We start from the raw sequence: 21,225 nt of genomic DNA, 5'->3' as shown, positions 1-21,225 counted from the left end.
GAATACCTCTTCTGCTGTTTTATTACTAGCTTGCTGCACTTCATAGCTCATAGTCTAGCACAGCAATTCTAACCCATTGCTCTGGGAGAGCTCTTGTGGGTTTTTTGGTAGCGTTCGTTTGTTTCTTTGTGTTACTTAGAACCAGTCTGAAAGAAATTGTACATTGAAACTGAATGAACAATGGAAGGGTAAAGTCCAAGTATGACTCCAGAATTGTTAGCTACAAGAAGAAAAAAAAAATAAATTAGCATGTCAACAGAAGAGGCGCTCTAGAGATTTTTATAAACATCAGCATAATAAACTGTTTAAAAAGTGCTCTTCAGAGATATTTGTATGCTCTCAAATGAAGCATACTAAGAAAATATTCAGTGAAAAGAATCCTTTTAAAACATTCTAATTCTTCTTACTTCTGACACAGACTTTTATAAATTGTTCATAAATGTGAAAACAACATTAATGACTGAAAAGAAATTAAAAGGTGCTACTTTTTGTTTAAAATAAGTAGTAAATAAACTCTTAAGAGTAGCACCAGAATTATGGCATTCTCTGCATGGACTGCTTCTTGATCAGCTCCTAATTTATTGCAAGATTTTTTTAGGCATACTGAAAAAGTAAAACACACTAAAACACTTCCTATTGACTACAGCTTTTCAAGAGCTGTTTGAAAAGTGACTCAAAGATCAGTACAGATAGCCTAGATGGTAAGCTTAAAACCAGCCCAAGCATCTCCCATTTGTCAAGAAGAATTATGACCAACATGTTTGTTTATGCCTAAGCTGGGTGAACAGAATTGTTGATTTTAATAGCTTGCAAAAGTAAACATGTTAAGAAGTATATGCAGGACTGGGGCTTTAGCTTTAATCAAACTTCTTATGATTTTCACTATCTGGAGCTTTTTATATTTTACTTACAGAATATAATTTTGTGGAAATTAAACACTGAACTATTTAGAACAGAAAGTCTGCAAAACAATTTATGACTAGATCTGAAATATGTTAGTGATAGATCGCCATGGTGCTACATGCTAACATCTGTTATTTAATCTTGCCTGTACTTAAATGAGATTAAAGTTTGCTATCTCCTTCAACTGTCTTCACCCAATTATCTAGGCAATATATTTCAATACTATTAGTTTCATGTTTTTCATGATCAAATAATTTTATTTTTTTCTCCTTTAGTAAACTCCGTGCAAATTCCTGGGTCCACAGCAAAAGAGATGCCAATGGTTTGATTCATATTCATTATTTTCATACTCCTGGTCATAACAGTTTGGGTTTTTTCTACCTAGTTAATAAAAACCCACCTTAGAGTGTACAATACTCTTCCATCACTCCAGATTCGAAGCAAACGATTTGGAGTTGTAATCCAGTGAGCATCAGATTTCCTTGAGTTCCGGAAGAAAGTGTCTGGAATCCAAATTTTTCCAACCATATTGCTATTAAGCATAAGCACCTTCATCGAGCTGTTAAATTTTAGACGACTGTCATACCAAGTCTGGGCAAAAATTATATCTATAGTGTATTCCTAAAAACAGAGAAACAACCATATCTATGTATATATTTACCAAAGTCTGCAAGCCAACAAGTTTTAATTCATATATAAATCTGAGGCCACTTCTTCTATTTTCTTTTGTATTACCATTTGCATAGCACACAGCAGGCTGTAACCTCAAACTGAGAAATTACAGGCTGACGAAAGACATACACACCCTTCTGTCCCTACCTCCTCGCCTCTGACACACATTGATTAGTTAAGGAAGAGGAGATGTGATGGGAGCTTGCTGTAACTTGGAGGTCCCCACACAGTGCAACCACCTCTGGGGACCCTAGACAGAAATTTAAAGGCAACCTTAATACTTCAGTGCTAGAGTATGTTTTTTAAGATAGAGATTCTACATCTCTTAAGAAGCAAACAAAATAAACTTTCTATATTTTTCCCCCAAACATTACAACATGCAATTTAAGATCCTTTAAGAAATTTCAGATTTTGAAAAATTCATGAATATGCGGGAAGTAAATATCACAGTTTGCAAAACTATGTGTTACCATCTGCCTCATTTATCTACCTACATACACACAAAAACATACATAATCACAATCAGGATGGAAATTTCTCTAAAGCAATTCCACTTTACTTACTAAAGCCTCAAGAAAGCTCCCTTTGTGATAGAAAGTCAAATTCCTCATTAGACTTATGGACAGAAAAGAAAGGTGAAAAATCAATCAAATAAATATATAAATAAATAAGTAAAATAAATAGATAGATAGATAAACAGAAAACCCACAGCCTTTCAATGAGACAATTCTTGACACAGTAAAACTTGAGGGAGGTAAACATTACAGACGAAATGAAATCTTGTTTTTCAAAGAACCCAGCCAGTTGATCCTGCTCTCCAGACAAAGGAGCAAAGCAGCCTCTTCTCTGTTGTATTTGTCACAGCTCCAGTCCACAACTCTGACCTTAAGGGCAACAGTCTCTCTACTTGATGGGAGATGTGATCTTTCTTGCACAGCTGCCCCATGAGGGCAGGTCCTCTGCAGGGAAAATGAGCTGGAGACCAGACTTAGACACCTGGTGATGGTTGCTCACCTCTCAGTTACGGGATGAGTGGGCAGGGGGAAGAGAGGAGGAGACAGTGGTTCAAACTCTTGCATGAGCCAAAGGGGTCTTTACTAGTTTACTTGGTTAACAAAAATGCACAGTGCAGACAGTCAATTGTAGGTTTAGATAAAATAAAAGTGGAAGGCTTTGCTAGTTGGAGTGGGGTTTTTTGTTCATTTTACTTTAAAACTATCACAGCAGCCAACTGCATGAGTTACAGACTCCTCACTCTTTTCTCCCAGGAAAGTTTGTGAAATCTGGCACTTCATCCTTCAGAAGTGCCAAGGCAGATATTCCAGGACTACTTAAATCTCGCTCAATTTTCCCACTTCTCCAGGTGGGAGAAGAACAGGTTCAGGAAATAGATATGCAAGAGGGAGGCTTGCCCTTGCTCTGTGATGTATAGCAGATGAATTACCACCTGGATGGTGGTAATTCAGTGACTCTCAAAGTCACTAACATAACTAGTGTATGAGGCAAACAGTGGAGGGACAGAGGGAACAAAAGGTCTAATCAAAAATACATTTTAGAGATGACGTCACTCTAAAGCTCTGCTTATCCCTTGAGAGGCACTGCCATCAGGGGAAGATTCTGCAGGTTAAAACAAGTCCTTGATTATTTTATTTCTGTAAACAACGTTCAAGACACCTGTGAAAACCCAGGGCTTGTTTAACCTTAAAATTCAGCTTTCTGCGCTCATCTATAACGGTTACAACTGGAAAAGAACCTTGCCTTGCTGTAGTGTAAATGAGACCCCGAGGCACTGCACTGGAGAAGCGTTCTAATGGGCTTAAATGGAACAGAATGAACAAAGATTTACGTGTTGCATTTACAGTACAAATAGAAGGAAAAAAGAATTCAGTGAGTGAAATCAACAGACACGTACATGAAAAGAGCAGACTGTCCGAGTTTGAAGGTGCTACTGCAAGCAGCCACTTCACAGTGGCACTGCATTGTCTGAGAAAAAGAAATTTATCAAAGTGTCATTACAGTCAAATCCACCCACAGCAAGAGAACTCAGGTTGTCATAGAATACCAACCACCCTAACAAATTAAGATAAAAAAGGAAGATGAGCTCACACATTGTTTTGAACACACAAAGCATAGGAACAAGACCCAGATGCTTGTATTCTCTTACCTTTCAGTATTAAATGTGCAAGTTTTTCTCATACCCATGTATCATAGGAGTTGTTTAAAGAACTTTTTGGAAAAAAAATCCCCAACCTTTGTTGCAATCCTTCATGATACATTTAGCGCTGTTCAAAAAGAATCTAATATGTAACAGTTTAATATCATAAAATTAGGAACTACTTGTTTCCAAATATCTTGCTGAATGCATAACAAGAGATCCAATTGCTAGCCTCTTGCCACATACCTGCAGAGGGTGGGCCTCCATTTGTAAGCTGACACTTCAGCATCCCAACATCTCCCTCAGAAGTTGGCCAACCAAAGGCATAATCCTACTATTCATCCCACCTGAAAGATGTGGACCTGCAGCCTGGCAGTGGGTGGCAGGAGCAGTTCAGCCCCTCTTCAGCAGGCACCCAGAGCCAGTGCTCTCTGATTTCTCCCAAGAACATTTATTCCACTTCTAACATCTGCCTTGGTGGACATCACCACCAACTTCTTCAGCATATCTATTTGTCCTATGCCTCCCTGAGACCTCTCTGTCTTTCAGGGTCCATAATACATCCTGAGGCTGCATATATTCTTCACACAAAGCATGTCACAGGAGATCATGTTTTCAACCCATTATATCTTCTATCTTTCACTCAAGTGAACTTTAGCATAATGTCCAAGCATATAAATGTACTTACATTGTAAAGGTGCAAGGCATGTGAAAATGGGACTCAAACAGATATTAGCTTCCTTTTTGAACACAACTTTCCCCGCAGAAGAGGTCAGATGGCATAGCTCCAAATATATCCCAAGCAGTCAGCAAGCACAGGCAAACATACAGGATGATCAGACAACTACGAGTCCGGCAGCATGCAGCTATGACAGTATAGACACTTGAGAGCAATAATCTGAAAGGAAAACTATGCTAGGGGAATTATCAAGAAAGCTGGATTCTTTCTGAAAAATCTCATTTTGAAATGGGCCTGAAATTTTCTGATTTTATGGATTCGTACACTGAATTCCCTTAAATTTGCATCTCCTGAAAAATATTTCATATTTCCTTTTAAGAAGGGAAAATCTGGGTCCCTAAACTTTGTTGAAAATGAGGTGGAAAAATCACTATACTGTCTTTTCTGGGAGTACTTCATTTCCAAAAGTAGATGAATAAAAGCTCTATCTTTGTTTAGACACGGTATGAGCAAGCAGATTTATACAATATCCTTTTAGTGAAACAAATCTTTCTGAGCACCTATTTTGTTTTCCTTGTTTTCTTACAAAAAGTTAAAATTAACACTCATCACTACTTCTATTAGTCTTTCATAAAACTCATCATTCAATGCCACCGTGTAACCATAAAAATTGGTTTACTACTCTCTCTTTCAAATGAAACTAATGATAAAATAGCCATGCAGAATAAAATGGAATCAATCTATGGCTGTGTTAGTCACAGCCATAGCAAAATGCATGCTTATTCATATTCAGCCTCACAGGGTTCAATAACCATGGCACACATTAGCTCACATTTGGCATTTGATTAGATCACTGAACTCTTTTTTGCACAGCTGGCATAAAGAGCCCACCTGCCTAATTATTTACAGATAACTGCAATCCTCCTCCATCTCTTTCCTCTCTAAAAGATCATAACAAACTCCAAAGGCTGGGAACACAGTGACTAATCAGAGATTACCATTAAAGGGCCAGGCAGTGAACAAACTGTGAATATTGACAAGCAGGTATATACTCTGAGAGAAAAATCATTTAATAAATAAAAGCAATTACTTCAAATAAAGTAGGAACAGCTACCGTATGGGAATAAATGGAATCCTCAACATCAGTTTCATCTTCATGCACAGTTCAATTACAGTCAGACATGAAAATGGACCAGTGGATTGTTTGGGTTTTTTGTTGGAAAGCTGTGAAAGAAAGGGAGGCAGATACCATCCTGCATGATTGTTTCTCAGTGTAAACTGCATCACATGAATTCCAACGCAGTATCAGCAAGGATGGAAAAAAATCTCTCAAAGCTGAAAAAGCATTTTTCTTGGATATTTTGTCTAGCAGTCTCACAACTGATTTGATATTCCACACTAAGAAGTGTGGAGAAGTCAAGCTATGAGCAGCTAAATTGTTGGCTGGATTATGTTAACTGCAACACATTTTGCTAGAGAACAGGCAAAAAGTGGGCTAGTTTTCTGGGGCCAAACAGAAAAGCAATGAAAAGTCCCAAAATCAAACTCAGAACTGAAAAATTGTGTTAGCAAACTACAGGCCTGCAATATAGTTCATTACAAGTGAGTTTCAGAGAAAAATGAATAAAAACATACTCCTGTCATTTCATCTTTGCTCAGAAACCCACCACAGCTTTTCTCCCAGGTTCAAATTTTCACTTGAAGGGCACCTGGAGTTTTCTAGAGTACAACCAGCTAATTCAGAAATCTCTTTCATAGGGAGCCCCCAAACTCAATTCAAGTACCAAGTCTGACATGACTTGAATCTTCTTCAGTGTCCTGGGTTTCGCCTGTGCTAGTGTTAATTTTCACAAGAGCTTGGGAGGAGACACACCCACGACAGGTGACCCAAATTAGCCAAAGGGTTATTCCATACAATATGACATCATGCTCAGCGTATGAAGGGGGCTGGCTGGAGAGGAAGAGTCGCTGCTCAGGGATGGGCTGGGTGTCTGAGCAAATTGCCTTATCACCTGCTTTGTACATTCTAAGTATTGTTACTGTTATTTCCCTCTCCCTTTGCTGTCCCAGTAAACTGTCCTTATCTCAACCCATGAGTTTTGCCTTTTTCTTCCCATTCTCCTCCCCATCCCACCGGGGCAGGGGGAGGAGTGAGCGAGTGGCTGCCTGGTGCTGAGCTCCTGGCTGGGGCTAAACCACGACTTTCAATTACCTGAGCTTCAAGATATTTTCTTCATGTTTCTTCATTCTATTCAGCTTTCTAATTCCTGAAACTGGAGCCCAATGTGAGGGAAGCAGGGAATTTTTCAGAAAAAAAACGAAGAAGGGAAAACTAAAAAAAGCTTTCTACCAACCTATATGTTTCAACATTAAGAAATGTGATGCAGTATCAAAGACTCAGTTTAGTATGCTGATTAAGAGGTTTAAACAACAAAGGCATAGACAAAATGGTAACCATGTGCTTTCCTAAGAGGTAAGCATCAAATAAAGCATCAAGCATTAGCCAATTCATCTTCATCTTGCCAGTGTGCTGCCGATAAACTCTCATAACCTTTACCTCTTCCCTCATCCAAATATCTCTGGACATCAATAAGGGGCTATTAAGTAATTTACTAAAATACTTAACCTATCTTTGATGTATAACTGCTTTTAACAAAATGTCTAAAAAGTGGTAGTTCTCCCTGGTGTGTTACTTTAAAAGCCCTTTAAAAAGATTTTTGAGCTGCTTCAGGGCCAGCAATGGTTTCAGAGCTTGATCCCCATGGCTGAGACTGAAGCAAAAGTAATATTTCTTGTTTAGGTAAACCATTCTTGTTTGCTCATTAGAGCAATCTAAACCCAGTGACCTTAGGGTGAGATCTAAAAGATCCAACAAATCCCAATGATTCTGACATGTACCTGTAATATTACATTAATGATACTGCAGCTGTGGAAGACGTAGGGGCTGCAGGAAATACACGGAACAGAAGTGCACAGCATCTGCTCCCAGAACCTTTTAACCAGTCAGATTGTTATAATTGTACAGATAATCACACTGGAGGATGCTACGAGAACATATGCACAGGGTAAGTGGAAATATGGCAAACCATATCTACAGAAGGTGAGAGAGTACAGCAAGACCTACATAGTCACAATACAGAAAAAATCTATCATTCTTCACATCATAATTTGGCATCTGTGCTTATCCATTCCTTATTTTGAACATGCAAAGTGACAGATGCAAACAACAATACGAATAAAAGGCAAGATTTATTTCACTGCTTTGTAGATTAGAAACTATAATTAAAATCTTGCCAACAGTCAAAAGATTAGCTAGAGAAGTGACTAAAGCACTTCAGCAAAATCTCTGCTTTTATTTGATCAGCTTAGATTTTGGCCATTTGAAGAGAGCATAAGGAGAGGAAATAGATGATACGTTATAATCTATATACATTCCCTCACTGAAAATTATACAAAAAGTTTTGGTTTGCTTTTCAATTGAAACTTGAAATATTTCAGCCAAGGCCACTCATAAACAAACATTAAACTACAGAACCAGAGAGGACAACTCAGAACAAAACAAAACAACAAAAAAAATCAGACATAAATACAAACATATATATTAAAAGCCCAGGAGTGAATACTGGTATGGATTAAGGGTTTGGCCGCGAGATTATCAATAGTGATTTTTCAGCTCCATTAACTATACTTTCTAAATTCAGCAGCTACATCTACCTTCCTGTAACTTGTGACACTCAAGTAGTCAAAATTGGTCCCACAAACAACTCTGGTAACAAAGCTGCACATTACTCAAGCATACACGGTTTTCTACAGTTTCCTTTTATAAATAAACTATCAAGTCTCAAACACAATTCCCCATTCAGTATGGCGCAACCGTTTTTAAAGCAAGATTAATTGCCCGGTTACTGTCCGGTCTTTTATTTCCATGGGTTTCCTGCCACGCTTCAAAATCCCAACATTGATGGCAAGGAGACTTATCTGGGTTTGATTTCTTCCCTGCCACTCTGGTAAGATACATGATCCTACGTGAAATACAGCACTCCTATCAGTTTAACTTTCTGGCAGTCATGCAACTCCAAATATCAATCATCTGCTACACTGAAGATAGAAGAGCATGGACAACTGTTAAGAGCTTCCTGAAAAAGCCTCTATTTACTTACTGGCCTCAAGGACATAACGCTTTGTGGGGATAACCCTCTATAATAGAGACACTACTGTTATTCAAAAAAGTGGAATCGCATGCAGCACTTACTGTATGCCAATGAACAACAAACTCCAAAATCATCCAACAAAAGGTGGTTTAGATGGGCGTTCTCCATGGTGGTCGAAATAACCATCCAGAATGTATAAGACTTGATGAAATTTAAAATCAAACAAAACCAGAATAAAAATAATGAAGGCCAAGATCAACAGGCAGGGAAATTACATTCACTTAACTAGCAAAAGCACATTGCATTTCTTTATAGCTGTTTTGTCGGTGCTGTCACCCCTACCAACAAGAGAGTAGGGCAACGCTCTTTCCAAGAGTGGATCTTCTTCCATGGTAAACAGCTTGGAGGTGCTGCTGCAGGAAAGGGCATCCAGACCATTCCCCTGCTTTGTAAAGTGAACTTCCCATAGCACGCACTGTGAGGAGAAAAATCCTGTTCCTGTGGCTGCTCAGCTTTTGACAGAGGAGTTGGGTTTGTAGAGTCAGTACAGATCCTGGCACCAGCCGCTGTAGGGGCCAGTGAATGACAGCATCCTTCCTCTGGAGCGCAGCAGTGATGGTGGCAATAAAAACCTGTATGGTGGGAGCCAGTGCCGAGGACAGTTTCTATTGCAACAAGCTGTTACGAGCTCTCACACAATCAAAGCATACCCCCTATCTTTTTTCCTGAAACCCAGTTCAAATCTAGGCCAGCAGAATTATTCCCACAACTGGAACGCAGCATCACAAATTTCCATATAGACAGACAGATTAGGAATTAATAACAAAGAACAGGTGCGTAATGTTCTTCAAAATATTCACCATCTATTTGACACAAAGATAAGAGGTACAAGACAAGGAACCAAATGTAGCTTGTCTCAGCTGCAGACACAAGGGAGACAACCACAGCAGAAGCAGACAGAAGGTATTTGGAGAGGACATTAAAGCATCGGAAATAACAACAAATGTACGACAGAGCAGGCAAGCAGTCTGTGCAGTTTTGGGGGGAAAAGCAGGAGTAAAGCACTGTTTGGGTTAGCTTTAGCAGGAGTCAATATTTCTACCTTCTCAGTGAAGTGCTATGCGGTACTTAATAGTAACATTATTCTTGGTTTAGATCATCTCAGATCACAACTGAATTGTGCAGGCACTCAATACTGCTTATACAGGGTACACGTCCTCTGCAAGGAGTTTACAGTTTGAATTTAACATAAGAGACAAGATTTGGAAAGACAAGGGGGGCATATATAACAGAAAACAGAGAACCCAATACCGGTCAGAATTACAAGTGGTGATTTTAGCACAACAAAAGCTGAATTCTTTGTGGTATTTTGTAGCCTCTACAGAAAGGAAAAAGAAAAAAATTTTAAAAAAAGAAAGAAAAAATTTAAAAAAAAGAAAGAAAAAAAGAAAAGTAAGTTTAAACAGGAACATGATGAGAAACAATGAAGCAGCTTTGCAGACATTTATAGAAAGTTTCTTTCAAGCATAAAGGGCAGCATGGGAGAAAGTAGTATGAAAAGTTGAAAGGATGGAAGCAGAAGCTAGCGAGATCTGATAGGAAATGGCCTACTGGGGAAAAAAACAACTAAAAATGGCTGGGGATAGGCTTTGAAGTGCCTTGAAAGTGAAAGGAAGCTGTTTACGTGTGAGGCCCAGTGAAAGAGGAGACAGAGGAAGAACCTGAGCAAGAAACAACTCAGTAGACAGTAGAAAATTCTCTCATCTCTATGGTATGAATGGAGCAAGGCTGCAACTGGAAAGGTTACAAAAATACGTGAGCGTAACAATGGGAGTCTGGACAAGAGATTACACGTGATGGATTAAAAAACCAAATGCAAATAAAACCCCTTTGCACTCAGAATTTGCAAGACTACAACTGAGACCCTACTCCTGGTTCTAAGATCCACCACCTCATAGAAAATATTTAGATTTCAGGCCTCAGTGACATACAGAGTAGTGATTATCCACAGCAACTGAGACTGTGGGAAGGGTGAAAAGTGGGAAGATTTAAAGCTATGGTTTAGCCATATTGCGCTAACTAAACACCTGTGAACAGATATGAGGCACACAAGGCAATATTTTAGACTGGGCAAAAGGAGACACACAGAACAGCAGGCAACTGGCACAGAAAGGTTGCTGAATTGGTGCATGAAACTGCCACGTAGTTGAGAGCGGGAGAAGAGGAGGTGACCATGGAAGACATCCTGCGCAGAAGCACCAAAGGAAGAGCTTTAAGATGTACATTCACATCAACACTAAAATAGATAAAGTAATGGGAACACAAGAAATTAAGCACACCGACAGACTGACCACAGATAAAAAGGAAGAAGCTTTTCAGAATTCTCTTCTAGCCCCAACCATGTTCACAGCTCAGCACTTCTGCTGTTTCTGTAACAAATTGGCCTTATGCAGACACAGAGCACTAACATCTGAAATCTCAGATACTTCAAGGGCAGTTTGGTTATTGGTCTGGCTGTGGATGCTAAGAATCAGAGAATTTCCAACCAGTATGCTGGCGCACTCTACTGAAGTCAGGGAGTTAAGTGAAAGTATTATTATTATTATTATTATTATTATTATTATATTATATATTATATATTATATATTATATTATTATTATTATTATAAATAACCATGCCAACTGTGGCTCAAGTGATACAACAGTAATATACAAACCCAGTAATTCCTAAAGCATGAACTAGTCTAGCATAAGATTTGAGAATAAACCACAGCACCAAAAGACTGCAGCCTTAGATTATAGCATTGCTAAATGGCACACAGCAATCAGGCCATATTTTACAGCAAAGAGCACAGATTTTTCTGGTGTCTTGTGCAGAACCTTAACTACCTGTCCTGACTTCATATCTGTTAAGGGACAACCAGTAAACTGCAGCTGAAAATGGGACAAGTACTGAATGCTGTTTAAAGCAGGGGCTGAAAAGATGCCTGTACTCCAGTTTCAGAAAGCTACTGCAACATTTGTCTGTGGCACAACGGTGGCCTTTTCCTTTACCCCTCACCATTCCCTTCAAAATGATCACAGAAATTGGGAGCAACACAGGAACTGCTGTGCTGAGCCTGTATGAGCAGGATATTGCCTGTACTTAGCCAATTCCTCTGAAACCAAACAGGGGAAGGTCAGAGCCACCTTGCAATAGCACTAGGCAAAAAAGCTGCCTGCAAGAGTACGACTAATCAATTTAAGCTTTTTTTTTTTCCCCAGAAAAAAACAGAGAACATTTATGAAATTGTATTTGTGAAGTATTACTCAAGTTCCTAGAGCTGGTAAAATAAGAAATACTAACAGACATATGTGTTTTGACACTTAAATATATTTCATAACAAATAAAAAACAATGCTCAAGCCTACTGAAGGAATATTTACTCAGCTGCTGTAAACGAACGCAGTGTCCATCAATCTCAAACACTCATCTAAGTAACAGTCAATTAACTCTGATCACTTGCAGTGCTGACAGGCACCAAAATGATTGGAATCTATCTTTCCTAATCAAAATAAAAGAGTATGTTGAGAAAAAATTTATTATTCTAGCTTACTCCAAAGAAGATGCTGTACAATAAGAAAGGTAATATTCAAAGACTTGTTGGTACTTCTGTCCTGATTTATGAACAAACATTCCTGTCATTTGGAAGAGAATGGAACCAGTTTGCATAAAATACACACATTTGACTCTTCAAAAATTTGCAGTGTTGCACACTGAACCCACAAAACCTTAAGAAAACTCATAAATTCTCAAAGATGGGCAGAAGTGCATCCCTCATGCTCTTCCTTTCAGTCTGTGATCATAAAGCTCAAGGACACAATGGTTCTCCTCAAAACAGTCATCTTAAACATGAAAGCAATTCCAACCTCCAGGAAAAGCTTCAAATGCAGCTCACAAGCCACGACAAGCCCTATCAAGCAGTGTTCACCCAGTCCTGAAATAGTACTACACACTGCAGCATTTGGATAGCACTGTGATTTACTATGTTTATGTTTCTTGTATGGAACTATGTTCACTTGGACACACAACCCTCTGTAACAGACAGAGAGGGAGGGAGGGAGGGAGAGAAAGAGTTCATATCTTTCACTTTATACACTTCTTTGGATTTTTTCTTATTGTGTTTGTAAACTGAAGTACATGCCTGGGTACCTGCAGGATCGGGGCCTTGTTAACTCCAGTATTTACTTCTGTCTCTTTCTAAGCCTCATCTTTCCTTTATGCTAGTTACTATTCTTTCAGTAACAAAACATTTAATGCCATTCAAAAACAGAGTTAAAAATATGTTGATTTACAGAATAACGCACACAAAGAGTGTACATCTTTGAGTACTGGATTTCAGGGTAGCTTCAGATAATGTATCTTTGGGTCACAATTACTTCTATTCTAGCGTGCTCAATGTAAATTACCTTGCACTGTGAAGTAAGAGTACAAAACCTTCAAACCTTCAGTACAAATATAGTAGCTAGTAGAATAAGTTCAGTGACACACCTGACCACAAAGCATCCTCCACAAGTACAATAACATCAAGCAATCTGTATTAGAATACTTTTTAAAAAAAATTGCTGCTAGTTACTGCAACTTGAGAATAAAATGGAATTTAGAAGTCAAAGGATACTTAAAATTCACCATCAGCACATTCTACACAAAGTCATAAATGGTACAATATGACAGGAAAAATTGTATGCTAACAGTGTCCAGGCCATGCAGTCTGTGTACCAAAGTAGCACATTGTGTATTCTGTGAGTATCTGATTCTCTTAGTGGTTTAGCTATCTTGTTAAAAATAAGGGTGCTGGGCTTCAAAGCATGGCCTTCAGCCTGCGGTCACAGTAGCCTTCAATGGATAACCAGCAAAGATCTTGTGACAAAAGCTAAATCATCTGCAGAAGAGACGGACATGTTGGAAAATAACAAGGAAACCGAACCTCTTCAGTGAAGTGCAGTCCTAGAAATTTATCCTGGAATTTTCAGTCTGGACCTTCTAATATCAAGTTCCATTAATAAATACAAAAGCTGAATAGAGAGCATCATCATCTGCATCCACAGCAAGGGAATAAAAAAATATGTAGACCTCAAACATACTAAAATGACAATGATACCATAATGTTTCAAAATGTTATATTATGACTTAGAAACACATGAAAAAGCAAAGGATTTAAAACATAATTTTGTTTCTGTAAACATACATCTTTATATATGTATATACTTATAGACAGATCTTTTGGCTTGTTTTTAATCTATCCATCATGACGTCTGTGCATCTCTATAGAAATTATCTGCCTCTTTATAACCCTTTCCCTGTTTTTGTTACTTGAGTACTGCTCCACTAAATGAAGCTTGATTAAATAGACATTAAGTACAGGGAAAGTATAAACTTTTCTCTTTGCTCTTTATTTTTGAAACAACAATGTAATACCACTTCTTAATTAAAGAACTACTCCTGTATTCCTTTTCCAAAAATTTCTCTCATTTGGGGTAGCAGTCTTTCATTGTCATGAGAGTTTTGATTGAACAGAAATTACAAGATCAAGTATTCTCTTAGTTAAAGGAAAGTAAAACGTCTTTGCGGGCTGCCATGCCTCTCCCAACCCACCGAATTGCACACTTGCATGGTCTTGCCAAACCACAAAAGCTGTGGCGCTGGCATGGTTCTCCCCTGGACCCCTTGGGGCACCAGTAGCACAAAATGTTATGTGTTTATGAACACCTAGGGTTGAGGGGATGAATAATGGCTGAGAAAGCTAGTGAGGCCCACAGGCAACATTGATCAACATGCATTTCTACACAGGGACCATATATCAGACTCTGCCACCTGTACCACCAGAGTGGCTTTTTTTCATCTTGGCCCTAGTTTGAAAGGAAGGAGAAAGGTGGTAAGAGCCTAGTACATCTACATTAAGTACTCAACTGAATGAGCTTCCACATAGAGGAAACCCAGGCTCTAAATATTCACCGCATGTCTAAATTCTGCTAAGAAATCCCTAGACCACTGCAGAGCTATTGAGGATCAAGACTTTGGCCATAAAAATGCACTTAGCTGCATTTTACATGATTGTTGCATGATGCATAGCCCAGGTTAGCTCTAAAAGACAGAATCAAAAATCTTTAGGCTTAATGAGTTTTAGAAGCCTAAAAACTCCACTGATCCAGATGCCTGCTAAAAATGTTTACTCAGGTTGTGGATGCCTAAAGAGATCACATGCTATAGAAAAAGATCTCTTAACCATGGGGTGTTGTCCTGGTTTCAGCTGGGATAGAGTTAATTTTTTTCTTCCTAGCAGCTGGTATAGTGCTGTGTTTTGGATTTAGAATGAGAATAATGTGTTTGGTGTGTTTGGTTGTTGCCAAGCAGTCAAGGACTTTTCAGCTTCTCATACTGCTCTGGCAATGAGAAGATGGGGGGCACCCAAGAAGCTGGGAGGGGACACAGCCAGGACAGTTGACCCAAACTGGCCAAAGGGATATTCCATACCATATGACGTCATGCTCATATAACTGGCGGGGTGGCCAGGCAGCAGGGCAGCTCAGGAACTAGCTGAGTATCAGCTTCGAGTGGTGAGAAATTGTGTTGTTCATCACGTGTTTTTTATCTTCTTTATCATGGTTGTTATTGTTACCATCTTCCTTTTCTGTCCTATTAAACTGTCTTTATGTCAACACATGAGGTTTTTGGGGGTTTGGGTTGGTTTTTTTTTTCATTTTTAATTCTCTCCCTCACCCCACCAAGGAAAGGGTGAGGGGGGGAAGTGAGCAAATGACTGTGTGGTTGTTTTAGCTGCCAGCCAGGTTAAAATGTGACAGGTGTCTATACCATCTAGAATTTTGTGCAGATCTCTGTTAAATAGTGAAAGCCAAAACACAACAGCCTTCAAAACCAAATACTAATGAATGTCATACATACACTTAAAGCATCCTTTTTACGAAAGTGAAAGTCTATCAGACAGCAAGAGGAAAATAGACTGAATTATACAAATCAATCCGTTTCCTCTCATATGTGTCCTCTGAAGCTTTCAGACAAACATACTCCCTTCATATGCTGCTTTAGCATCATTGTTAGAAAAAATGCTCTCTACATCATGCCATATTGTATCCAAACTAAACAGCTAAAGGACATCATTTGCCAGAGTGAATTAACATATCCGGCAAATAAGTAATCCAATAGGGAATCACAGATATGTGTTTTCACATTAAGTGATCAAATGAAGGGCTAAGGACAGCCCTTGAAACGGAAGCAATTTTTGGATTATTGGTTAACAATCTCAAACAATATTGACTCCAGGGAAAGTGCCTTACTAATGAAATGAACAGCTCACATAAGGAGAACTTACAGGGTCAAATCTGTAATTTTTTTGCTGAGAATGTTGTTTCCAAGATTAAAAACTTCTTTTTTGGAACTCTTAATCAAATTATTTGCATATATATGGTTTTATTTATTTTCACAAACATTTGATTTTTGTAGTGATGTTAGATGTTCATATGATCCTTGAGTCTAATCCCAGTGAAAGCAATTGCTCTTTTATGAAGGCCACAGTGCCCTCAGACTATAATTTAAATTGCTGAGTAGTTTTCTGCCCCTGCTTAAAAAACATAGAATAGTTTTTAAAGTTCTGTGTCTTAGTGACATTTACCTTATTACCCTTTGGTGGTATGCTTCATTGTTACCTTTTTTTTATTATTATTTTTAACAGAAATCAGAAGGTTTGAGGCATAAACATTCAGTTGCTATACGTTATAACCACTAGGATCCTGCTCTCTATTGAAGTATATGCCTTTTCAATATGGCGCTATCCTTACCTTGGACTAAAAGCCAGTATGACTGGCTTTTATTAGCGCCATGGCAAGAGCATCACCATCCAGCTCTAGCAGAAGTGGGGAGATCTCTAAACGAGTGACATGAAATAGTCCCATGGCTGATGCTGTCATTACTGCAAGCGCGGTGCACGGTAACACTGCTCCCAGGCTCTGGGCTGAGCAAGCAGAAGGCAGCAGTGGGCACGGGAGAGGCCACGGCACACGGCAGCACGGAGAGTGCCTAGGGGCTGCGGAGACAAGAGGGCATGGGAGGTGGGGCAGGGCTACCCTGCAAAGCCAGTCACATGCTGGTTCTTTAAAACTGGAAAACTGAAGCTGTAAGCATTTTTCTCGTTTTCAGTTCCAGCGTATGCAAGACCTGCTGGCCACAGGCTGAAGGATGTACATCGGTTATTGGAAAAGGAAGCCTCTAGCATTTTTGTATATTCTCCTTACAGGTAGCTGCCTGTCCACACATTTTGCTCCCACAATAAGTTCCTTCAGAAGAAGATAGGATGGAGACAAGCAAAAGAGAAAGACTGTAGTAGGAAAACAGACAAAACCAAAGACAACACTTACACCGGGCATGGAAACTGAGTTTGCCCCACCCCATCACTCTTCTGCTCTCTCATGCATTTCTTTATGTACAGCCCTGGCCTGAGACATGGACTTCCCTGCCACAGCCCCAGGTAATGACAACCCTAAGTTTGTTAAACCATTATGCTGGAATTAATATCCTTTGCCACAGATCTGCATCATCTACTTTTGGCATCTTTATCCATAGTATCAAAGTATCACTGTTTTTTCCTGCTTGACTTCCCATCACTGAAAGTCAATATTCCCCACCCAAGCATGATGACAAACTTGTAAACCACAAGGTCCTTAATAATCATCTAGAATTACTGTGCTTTCACCATATGCTCAGAAGTTCCTTGCACTGGCATACTCCAGCCTCAGACGGAACAAAACGCTTCCCTGCCATGCAAATTCAACACTGTCAGCGGTTCTGCAGGGAGGAGGAAAGGAAAAAGGCAGAAGGGGGCTGAGCTCAAACTCACCCGAGGACCATTCCCAGTCTTAGTCCTGGGCAGCAGTCCCCAGGAGAAGTCATGCAACAAGGCCTGTCTCAAGCCTCCGACACCACCATTTCATACAATGCACACCATGACAGAAAATCTAAGCGATTTAAGAAAAGGCCACAAATTCAACATCCTCATAAGTGCTGTTACTTCAGTATTGACACCAAATAAGATAGGTCAGATCTCAACAGGACTACCAGAAACTAGATGAGATGCATTGCTTAACTTCTGAAGAAACCAGCTATGTGTACACACACACGTTGAAGAGGACCCATATGACCATGACAGACATGGAAAAAGAAGGACAAAAGAGTTAAATTCAAATTTTTCATCCTATGAATTTGAAAAATAATAATGAAGCACCGCACTGAAAATAGTTTTATTTACAAATGCTGGGTCAATTGTTATTTTTGTTAATCTCTGAAGAATAACTCCAGGAAATTACACTGGGCCAGAGATAAACCCGATATAAACAAACAGAGGGAAAATGTTCAACACATACCAAAATCAGGACCTGATACAATGTTCTGTGTGTGCCCTCGTGTTTTTTAGGAAGAAATATATTTTTTAAATTACAACAATTTCAAATCGAGTCTAAACATGTTTCTACAATAATTACAATCATATCCAACAGCATAAGAATACACAGTAAGAAATAAACTTATTTGAATGAGATTAGAGTTGTTTCATAATATTAATCCACAGCATCATTCAGATAGTATTTTCTGTAAATAATCAGAACTTACCATATTGATTGGGTCAACTGGGCCAATGCTGTTAACATAGACATCTGTTTCAATTACCGTGGTTCTCACTAAACAAAAGAGTAACCATAATAACTACATATTTAATTAACTCCGTACATTGTTAGTGTAATTTAACTTATTTACTAAAACAACAACAGATCTGATATTCTTTTTATTAGGTTCAGAAAAATTAAATCTCTGGTTTGTTCATTCTGTGAAGGATCATGTATGACTTGGCTCCCTTGTTCCATACGAATTGTTAGAATTATCAACATGAATTTTTTACTTTGTAATGGAATCCCCACCTGTGCTTTGTGAACAGATATAACATAGATATAAAAGGTACAAAAGGTAAAGGGAGAGGGGGAAAAAAAACAAACAAACAAAAAAACCCCAACTGTCTTCCAATATAAAAATTTAATCATAAACAGAAAAAAAAAGTTTGGAAAAAAAATCACTCGTACAACAAACCTTGAGGTTTGGGAGCAGATGTGTTTATCAACTGTAAGGAATCAATATGCAATGCTTTCTGTCAATTCCTACTGAAAACGTGTAAAAAAACCTACAACAACTGTTCACCACAGATTTCTTCAATTCATGCAACTATAGCACACGTAAGGATTACTAATGTCATGTTATCTATCAGCTTGATACACAGCTTGATACACTGCTTGGAACACTAAATTGAAAGCTCCTCATGTGAAAGCTATTTAAAAGTTAAACATTTCCAAACTTATTTTTCTTCAAAAACACAGGGAAACCACTCTCACTGGGCAGCCAAAAAATTAACTGGTTTTAAAATATATTCTCTTACAGAATATGCTCGTTTACTTTATGCACTTACAGAAGGGCACAAAGTCTAAGTGACTTCCCATGAAAGTCACATCTGAGGTACAGGTGACACTGATAATAAAGTTTTTTCCTCCTAACTGGTTTATAAGGGAAAAAGGTACAAATGGAAGAGGTCAGGATGCACTTTAACTTCATCAATTTACCAAGCATTTTCTTCTAGTTTGTACCGGAGAGCCAAAATGTGGACACAAGAGGAATGAAGAGGGTTAATAATAAAGCTCTGCTGGTCTTTCTTTCATGATGTGGCACATTAAAATGAAACATCTCTGTCCCTCTGCAGATGGAAAAGGAGGAAGGTACAAACAAAAAGGCACTTTGATTTCATAGCGGAGGGACCCTAGGTAATCAGATTTGATTTCTTTATACTGCAAACCATCAGAGATGACCCAAGTGCTCTATAACAAACCTAAAATCTTAAGTAAGAGGATTTTTCAAATCTCAGAAATCTAACACTCAAACAGACACACAGAAAGAAACAGGGTTTCATTAACAACCTTGCCAGCTACAATGACAGGCAAGATACATTTCCTAAATACCCTAAGATGCCTTTTCCCTGCCAATCTCACTTGTGAGGAAATTATCCCTGATTCCAAATCCGATTACTGGTGTGACCCTGAGCCTGACAGCAAGACACACCAGTGAGGCTTGCACAAAGGATTTTCTGTACGGTCACAGAGCACAGAGTCACTCGATCACCATCCCGTCCCCAGCATGCTTCACAGAAAGTTTAAACAGACTCTGGAAACCAATTTATTTCCTGGGGGAAAAAAAAATGTAAGTATTTCCTGAGCTGCAAATGTTTTCAGTATCTGCAGGGTTCATAAAGGAAGGGGACAACACAAGAACTCATATCCATGGACTGAAAAACCAGAGTAAAAAAGGTATATAAGGCATGTGTATATACACACATGTATAATATATTTCACGTACACCAGATCTCGCATACAGATATCCTCTTCCTTTAATTTTGCACCCTTATTTATCTATATAGCAGCAGCCTCACTGCTAGACTAGAACACAAGGAGGTGGATCAAAGTGCATCTTGCCTCATTGCTCGAGCAATGCTGAATCCACTATTTTTTCCCCCCTATTAGTAAGAAATGTTTAATTCTCCTTAGTGTTAGGAAATCTTGTTTTGTTCAGAGGTTCGAGTCTTTGACGCCAACTTTCAGCACAGCCTAGCCATATATCAAACCTCTTCTTCAGATGCAAGCACCTACACTCAGTGATCAAAGTCATCTCTGAAACTTGCCTTCAGTATGCTGAACAGTTCATACTGCATACTGCAAATGCAACCTACAGATAATCTGTTCGGCTTTAATTTCTAAACTTGCTCCATTGTTTCCAGATCCATCTTGAAATGTGGACACCAGAACTGGAGCTTTTTCTAATAGTGTTATCAGTGCTGGTCGAACATTTCCAGATTTCTACTTGTGTTCCTTTTCAAAAGGGGGCTTATCTCAGGACAATGCTCAGGGGATGCAGAGCTAAGATGTTATGCTACACAAATTATCTAAATTTTCCCCTAAATCACTACTTTAGTATGCAGAATCTCTCACCTTGAAATACGACTCACAGGTTTTCTCTCCCTCCCCTTCCTTTTTTTTTTCCCCTCTCAATTTTTGTATCTCCAATTTTACTGTAGGAGCTTACTCTGCAGATACAGCCTCTCCCTTTCCAACAGGCTTGTGTCATCTGCCAACTTTACTACAAAAATTCATTGCTGAAATCATTCAAAATATGATTATTCTTGATCAAAACTTGCCTATGAGATCCCACTATAGAGAGCCCAACCATTGATATTTCCTTATTAACAAGTAAATTTTGAGATCTGTCAGCGAGCCAGTTTTTAATGGGGGCTGTGTTAAATTTATGAAATTTCAGCTTGCAGCGAGTAGTACTTGATCTGTCACAAGGGCTCTCCTGTAACGTGGCATGGAGCACAATTTGCTTTTCCATACTGCTCTGAGTAAGATTATCAGAGCTATTAAGAGCCAGTGAAGAGTCTGAAAATCTGCCTTTGTTGAAATTATTTTAATTGACCCAAATGATCCAGAGAAAGAGATCCAATTCAAAAAGACGGGAAGACGCTGTTTTGTTACCTTAGTTCTTCTGTATGGTACAGAGCACAGTACTTCAGTGAATTAGAAGAAAGA

The 21,225-nt window shown here is 38.8% G+C and overlaps 1 protein-coding gene across 2 annotated transcripts in view; it reads right to left on the bottom strand.

Moving 5' to 3' along the window:
- The window catches only part of GABRG1 (gamma-aminobutyric acid type A receptor subunit gamma1), a 64,010-nt gene that overhangs the window by 17,179 nt on the left and 25,606 nt on the right, over window positions 1-21,225 (bottom strand). For both annotated transcript variants that reach the window (XR_012835365.1, XM_075752225.1), the window contains exons 3-4: window positions 18,218-18,285; window positions 1,304-1,524 (exon numbers count right to left, since the gene is read on the bottom strand). Coding sequence is in view for 1 of the 2 variants with exons in the window: in XM_075752225.1 (XP_075608340.1) it covers window positions 1,304-1,524; window positions 18,218-18,285 (289 nt within the window). In the remaining variant the exon portion in view is untranslated. The remainder of the gene's footprint in view (window positions 1-1,303; window positions 1,525-18,217; window positions 18,286-21,225) is intronic.

The sequence above is a fragment of the Balearica regulorum genome, chromosome 4, assembly GCF_011004875.1.
Source record: "Balearica regulorum gibbericeps isolate bBalReg1 chromosome 4, bBalReg1.pri, whole genome shotgun sequence".
Classification (NCBI taxonomy): Eukaryota; Metazoa; Chordata; class Aves; order Gruiformes; family Gruidae; genus Balearica; species Balearica regulorum.
This window is presented reverse-complemented; position numbering and strand designations above follow the sequence as displayed.